At 52.1% G+C, this 6,895-nt stretch overlaps 1 protein-coding gene across 2 annotated transcripts in view; it reads left to right on the top strand.

The window, feature by feature from the left end:
• The first annotated feature begins 1,024 nt into the window (after positions 1 to 1,024).
• Positions 1,025 to 6,895, top strand: part of ARMC12 (armadillo repeat containing 12) — a 12,352-nt gene continuing 6,481 nt past the window's right edge. Inside the window, exons 1-3 of one of the 2 annotated variants that reach the window (XM_006907328.3) lie at positions 1,025 to 1,412; positions 1,920 to 2,082; positions 5,618 to 5,752. In XM_006907328.3, coding sequence (XP_006907390.1) covers positions 2,029 to 2,082; positions 5,618 to 5,752 — 189 coding nt within the window. In that variant the 5' untranslated portion in view covers positions 1,025 to 1,412; positions 1,920 to 2,028. Of the gene's footprint in view, positions 1,413 to 1,919; positions 2,083 to 3,461; positions 4,730 to 5,245; positions 5,392 to 5,617; positions 5,753 to 6,895 lie in introns of those variants that run through there. The other variant, XM_006907329.2, reaches the window with a different exon arrangement.

Raw genomic sequence — 6,895 nt, 5'->3', positions numbered from 1 at the left:
CAGTGAGTAGACAATAGCTTGTCTTCTCTGCAGGGTCGGAGGCTTTCATGGATTGGAGGACAAGGTTCCTTAACTACCCCCCCCCCATATTGAGATACTTTTAAGCTTGAAAAGGGACATTATTAATAATTACATCGATTCTACAGACAACCCCGGGACATATAGCCACCCTGCCCTAACTCAGTCACAAGTGAGAGCAGGGTTCGGATCGAGCGCCGCGGTCGCCCAGTGTCTAAGCACAGCGCGAAGCATAGTTCAAGCTCAATGAACGTCTGTTGAACGAACCAGCGAACAGAAACTGTCTTCTCAGTTTCTTGGCGCACCAGCGAGTCAAGAAAAGATCGAAAAGCCCGCCCCCACCGCCTCCCCACCCCCACCCGGATCCCAAAGCCTCCCGCAGCCTTCTTTCTCGAAGGTCTCCCCTTCCCCAGCGCGCTTCCGCCGTCCCCGGTTGCCTTGGCAACAGTGACGTGCCGTGAGGGGCGTCACCTCCATCCTCTGCTTGAACCCGGGGCCCCTTCTCATCCCAACTATGGAGAGAATGAGGTTAAGGTCTCCACCTTCCTGCCCCACTGCAGGGCCTGGAGCTAACTGCACCTACCTGGCCGGCCCCCCTTGTGCGCGTGGCTCGGTCTAGTGCGGGTACCCATCCCCAACCCCTTCCGCAGCGCTGACCTGGCAGGGACTGAGAAGATGCTGGCCTCAGGCCGGGGGCTCTCCCTCCATCCCTTCGCCCCAGATGAGCCAGTGAATCCCGAGAACCCTGGCCCAGCGCTCAACCCAGGCCCGCCCCTCCGCGGGCAGCCCTCGGGCTACCGGGGGGCTGGAAGGATGGGACTCCTGGGGGCAGCAGGGCGCCGCGGAGCGCGGGAGAGAAGGAGTTAAGCTAGGTGCCGGCGCCGAGCGCGGCGGGGGTGGGGGAGGGGAGCGCAGGGAAAGTGAGAGCGGGGGCGCGGGGGCGGGTGTGGGGAACGGGAGCGAAAGAACATCCTGTGCCCGCCGCCGGATGCGCGCTGGGGGGAGGTAGACCGGGAAGGGAGGGCAAGACAGGGGAGGCCCGGGGCGGGGAAAGGCGCGGCCTCCACCCCCTGCCTCCCCTCCTCCTCTGGGGGCGCCGCCTCTCCGCTCCCAGTTGCGTTCGCCGCGTTTATCCTTGTCCCCACGCCTTCGCAGAAGTAACGAGCTACCGAGAGGCCCTTGAATCTGGTTCCTGGGCGGGGGTGAGCGCTAGCTGGGGAGGGGACGGTCTCGGAGAGTGGGATCCGCAGCAGGGCACGGGCAGCCCCCATCCCCCTGCCTTTCATCACTACGCTTCTGGCTTTCTGCGAGGGAAGCTCGCACGTGTCGAACGTCTTCTGTGCACCGAGAGTCATAACACTCTCATTTCTGACAGCAGCACTTCCCGGTAGTAGGTAGGTATTAATAGATCCGTGTTCCGGAGGAGGAAATTGAGACTCAGATTATGGAATTTGCCCAAACCCAAGGCGGTCGGGCTCCGACAGGCTTTTCGTTAGATATAGAGTAGGCTAATTTTCCTTTAGCTTCTCCTGTGCATTCAAGCTCTGGGCCCTTCCATAGTCACCCTCCTTAATGGTCTTGCACAGTAGGTTTCTCTAATTTTTCTAATCCGAAATTATTCAAGGTAGTTAAGTGGGTTACAGGAATTGAGAGTGATTAGCCTGAAGACCAGGGTAGGACGGGTAGAGGGTGAGTGGAAGAGGCTGAATGATGTACCTTTTAGGCCTCATTGAGGCCCGCCACTTGTATGCTCACTGCCTTCTAACGTTTTTTTCCAGGTGGAACCTCCTTATGATAGTAATTACTTTAGTCAACATCTAGTGACCTCTGTGCTGGGCACTGTTCCAAGTACTTAACCCCCAAAACCCCATGAGGTCGGTATTATTATTCCCATTTTACAGGTAGAGAAAATGAGGCAAGAAGAAATCTCAAAGCTAAGTCAGTGACTGAACCGGTTTTGAACCTAGCAGTCTCGCTAGAGCTCATACTCTCAACTAAACTTCATCTAACATGATGGAAACATCACCCTCGAAGGTAGAAAGCTGGTGCGGATGGCAGAGAGAGGTATGTGCTAGGACAGCCCACTTCCTTTTGCCTTGGTGAGGGTAGGTAAGAAACTTGGGGCTGGCTGTGTGTATATGACTCTCTAGCCAATGTTTCCGGATTTCTGGATTTGACAGAAAACAAAAACCAAAACAAGAAAACAAAAGCCAAATTCCCATGAAGAGTTGCAGCTTTAATTTGTGCTCTCTAAGAACATTAAAAAACACATCTACCGCCTATTATCACCATCATTTCATAAAAGTATATTTTAATTCTCCTCAAACTGACATCATCTGAATCAAAAGCAGTCATTCCCAAGAAAGAACAGTCATTGATTTTACACCAACAAATAAGACATTTCTCTCTTTATTTTTTTGTTGTGCTGTAGACTGATGAAAATATACTGGGAATGCCTCTGCCTCTAATCCATTTGAGGGTAGAACCAAATGAAACGGGCTTTCGGTGTAGCAGGAAGGAGTTAGGTTGGAGCCAAGAAAGCTCTCCTTTGGAGGTCTTTAAAGAACATGTGAGCACTGTGTTTGCTTAGGATGTGAGGGTTGCAGAGTCAACTCCTTGGATTGGTGAGACCAGTAACTCTGGGTCACATCCCAGAGAAGGGCAGGAACCTTGTTCTGAGGATCTATGCTCAGATCCACCAGGGGAGCCTTGGAACCCCAAATGGTCCTCATCAGGCAACTGTTTTCTTCCTGGAGTTCAGGGGTGGTGATTGGTGGTCCCATGGTAGAGAGGAGGCCTCTGGGGGTCTCTACTCACAACATGCAGAGAGTCCATGTAGTTACGCAGTTTGGGGCTGGGTAGAGTGCTAGGACTGACCCTTGAGGACCAAGGATGGAAAAAAGGAAAGGAAAAGAATGGCCACTTAGGAATGTTGCCTGCAGCCCCAGTGTGGTGGGTGAAGGCTCCGGGTGGACGAGCCTGGCTAGCTGCAGCATCTTTGGGACAGGTGTTTCCATATTTTCTCACCTCCTTTAAGCCCAAGTGCAGTCCAGGACCCAGAACCTTCCAACAGGAGCTAACAGGCAGGTAGGGCCCTGTTCTGGTACAACCATGCTCAGTGCTGGCTTTGGGTCTGAGCCTGGCTTGGGGCTTGTTACCTCCTTGTTCTGTACCAGAAGGTGATACCAGCAGTATTGGGATACTGGGGGGTGGGGAAAGGGAAAGGAGGAGGGAAGGGTCTTGACGGTCTCACCTGCTCCATTCTGGTGGTGAAGATCAAGGCCTCCAAAGTTGAGCTTTCATTCTCCAGGGTAGTGGCATCTTCTGACTACAGAGGCCTCAAGCCTCTTTCTGTCCTCTGTGTGTGTGTGTGTGTGTGTGTGGTGGTGGGGAGCCTGGGGTGTGGTACTCACAGATTTAGATCCCCATAGGGAAGGGTCTTGACGGTCTCACCTGCTCCATTCTGGTGGTGAAGATCAAGGCCTCCAAAGTTGAGCTTTCATTCTCCAGGGTAGTGGCATCTTCTGACTACAGAGGCCTCAAGCCTCTTTCTGTCCTCTGTGTGTGTGTGTGTGTGTGTGTGGTGGTGGGGAGACTGGGGTGTGGTACTCACAGATTTAGATCCCCATGGTTTAAAGGCACAGACCTACCCAAATTTTAATCTTCAAGTTTTAGAATGGTAAATCTGGATCTCCTTAGGTTACAAACGCAGAAACTGAGACCCAGGCAAGGGCAGCCCCTCCTCTAGGGTCACACTGGTTAAATGGGCCTGGAGCCCCAGTATCCAGATTCTATATCACTGTTCTGCCCTCAAGTCCTCAAAGAATGATAGGAGTCATGACTTAAACACCTATTAAGTGCAGGACTCTGTGGTGAATGTTGGAGATGCAGACAAGTGCCCTCAAGCGCTTTCGGTCACACAAGTAAAAATATACACTACAGTAGACATGCAGATGCTGGAAGATGATAAATTTACCTCAAAACTGTAAAACTTTATAAGGTGCTCCCCTCTCCTCAGGGGGGGCTGTACTTGCAGAAGCACCTGAGGCCCAGCAGTAGATCTATGGGGAAGTGAGGGGAAACAGGGCTGCCAGTGGCCACACCCCAAATATCCCTCCCAGAAACATCCAATGGCGGTTGCCGGGAAATTGGGTCTCTGCTGTCCACTAACGGAGGAAATGTAGCCTCTGGCGCCGCCTGCTGGGGCCCCACCAACCTGACTCCCCTAAAGAAAAGAAGACCTGAAGGACCTTTCTGCCCCAGACTATTCCTATAGAGTCTGGACCCTCGTTTCCTACAGCCTCTGAACTAAACTGCTCCTTCCAAGCACCCCTGGCTGCCCCCGGTTTCCTTTGTTGCCCGGGTTCTGATTCTAGTACCCTGGGTTCCTGGCCCTGCCAGAGTTCTGGTTCCAGAAGGTCCTTGCTGGGTGCCTCGGGCCTAGCTCCCACCTGGGTGCAAGAAGACATGGGCAAGAGTGTCCCCCAGGACCTGGGACAGCTGGACATCCGCAAAAGTGTAGTGGGCCTGGCCATGGGCGCTGGGGCCATCTACCTGCTCTACAAGGCCATCAAGACCGGCATAAAATGCCAACCACCCCTCTGCAGCACCTCACCCATCTGTATCGCCCGTGAGTGTCCGGGCCCTGGGGAGAGGGCTCTGTCCCAGGAGGCACCTGCTTTCGAGGCCTCCAGTGTGGGAGGGCCCAAAGGTGACTCTTTTAAGTTCCTTTTCTTCCTCTTTCTTTTCTGCATCTTCCTCAAACCTGTCCTAGAGATGCTACCTCAGGGTCCCTAGGTAGTGGATGGCACTGTAGGGGATCCTCAGGACTCATCTGGCAGGTCTTTAAATTCTCATTCACCCTAGCTTCCAGGATGCCACCGAGTGGAAATTTGGCATCAGCAGTTCTCCCCAAGGGAAAATTGGGGGCCTGCATGCCCAGAGCCTCCACTAGTTCATATGATGACTTCGCGCATATGCCAGGAAATGGTTACGGTAAACATTAAAAACTGTGATGTTTACAGTATGAATAATACAGCATTAGATATGTGCCCTTGTGCAGTACACATCCTGTTCAACTGTACGTGGGGGTCCTACATATAGCAAGAAAGATTCTCTTCAGAAAAAGCAAGGCAGCTTTGTCCCCAGGTCTTTCTCCCTCACCCCAACCCCATTCTTTCATTACTTCTGAGTCCACAGCCTAAACTGGGTTGGGGTGGCTGTCTAGGCCTGGCAATCGAGCGAGAGCGGCATGGGAGGGACTCAGGTGAACTCCGGAGGCTTCTCAACTCTTTGGAGTGCAAACAGGATGAATACACCAAGAGCATGATCCTGCACAGTATCACGCGCTGTGTGTACTTGCTGGAGGCTGAGGTGAGGGAAGGGAAGCAGGAGGTTCCTCCCAGTCAGCCTGGCCCCTGGAGGCTACAGCAGATCCTTTCCCCCTCGACTGGTCAGACTGTCCTGGGACCTGTCTCTCCATCTGACGGTGGGAGGGGTTGTGCTGAGGGGTCTTGGTGATATGGCGGGGCCGCGGGGGAACCGTGGGCCCAGGACACCCGCTTCTCCTGCCTCTTCTGTCTCTCCTGGCACACACTAGGCCTCCGCTTGTACTACTGATGACATCATGTTGGTGGGCTCCATGCTGGATGACAAGGACAACAGTGTTAAAATCCAAGCTCTGAACGCACTTAAAGCTTTCTCTGGCATCAGAAAATTCCGGCTCAAAATCCAGGTGAGCCCAGGGCAAGTGGTAGGGAAGAGCGCACAGTATATCCCTAGTCTGTGGGTCCTTTAATGCGTAGGATAAATGGTCATGTTCCAGAAGTTTGTTTAGGTCTGAGTTTATAATCTAGAAATGTGTTTTTCCTTGGAAATATGTGGGGAAATGGTGGTCAGCTTCCCAGCAGAGTCAAAAGCCTTTGACTCTCAGGATGAAACTGAACTAGGGCACTGGGCGTATCTCTGAACCCCGGACAGCAGAACCGGCCCCCCCTGAAGTTCTCTCTGACACCAACCGGTGTTTTACAATTCAGTTCAATCTGACACTACCTGGAGTTAGCAAAGACTCCACAGGTTAAGGGCTTAGTCCTATAAGACTGACTACCCCACCCTTCAGCTGCTAGTCACAAGTCCCAGTACTTCTTACTGACTGAGCTATAAATTTGGAGGTTCCCACGACTCTCCTTTCGGGTTTGATAATTCAGTAGAACAGCTCTCACAACTCAGGAAAACTACTTATGTTTCCCAGTTTGTTATAAAAGGTGCAACTGAGGAGACAGCCCAATGAAAGAAATGCATACGGCAAAGCATGGGAGAAGGTGGGGTGCAGATCTTCCATGACTTCTCTTAGCACACGATCCTCCCAGCACTTCGATGTGTTCACCAACTGAGAAGTTCTCTGAACCCTGTCATTTGGAAGTATTTATGGAGGTTTCATTATGTAGGCATGATTGATTAATCATTGGCCATTGGTGTTTGAACTAAATCTCTACTCCCTTTTTTCTCCTCAGAGGTCAGGATAGGGCTAAAAGTCTCAACCTTCTAATCATGGCTTGGTCTTTCTGGCCACCAGCTCCTATCTAGAAGCTATCCAGGAGTAAGCCATAAGTCACTTCATTAGCATAAACCCAGGAGTGATGGCAAGGGGCTCATTATGACTAACAAAAGACCCTCCAGTCAGGAAAACATTTTAGAAGCTCTGGTCCTGGAACCAGGGACAAAGACCAGATATATTATCATACCACAACCCCATACTGTGCTGGTCAGAGGCTGGTAGCTGGGCCACTAATGCCTTCTCTACCACCTTGTAGAGAAAATATAATCCACCAAAAGTCAATTCTTCCAGCTTCCTGCTGTCAGGCTCTCAGCCTTACCT

The sequence above is a fragment of the Pteropus alecto genome, unplaced genomic scaffold, assembly GCF_000325575.1.
Source record: "Pteropus alecto unplaced genomic scaffold, ASM32557v1 scaffold202, whole genome shotgun sequence".
Lineage (NCBI taxonomy): Eukaryota > Metazoa > Chordata > Mammalia > Chiroptera > Pteropodidae > Pteropus > Pteropus alecto.
This window is presented reverse-complemented; position numbering and strand designations above follow the sequence as displayed.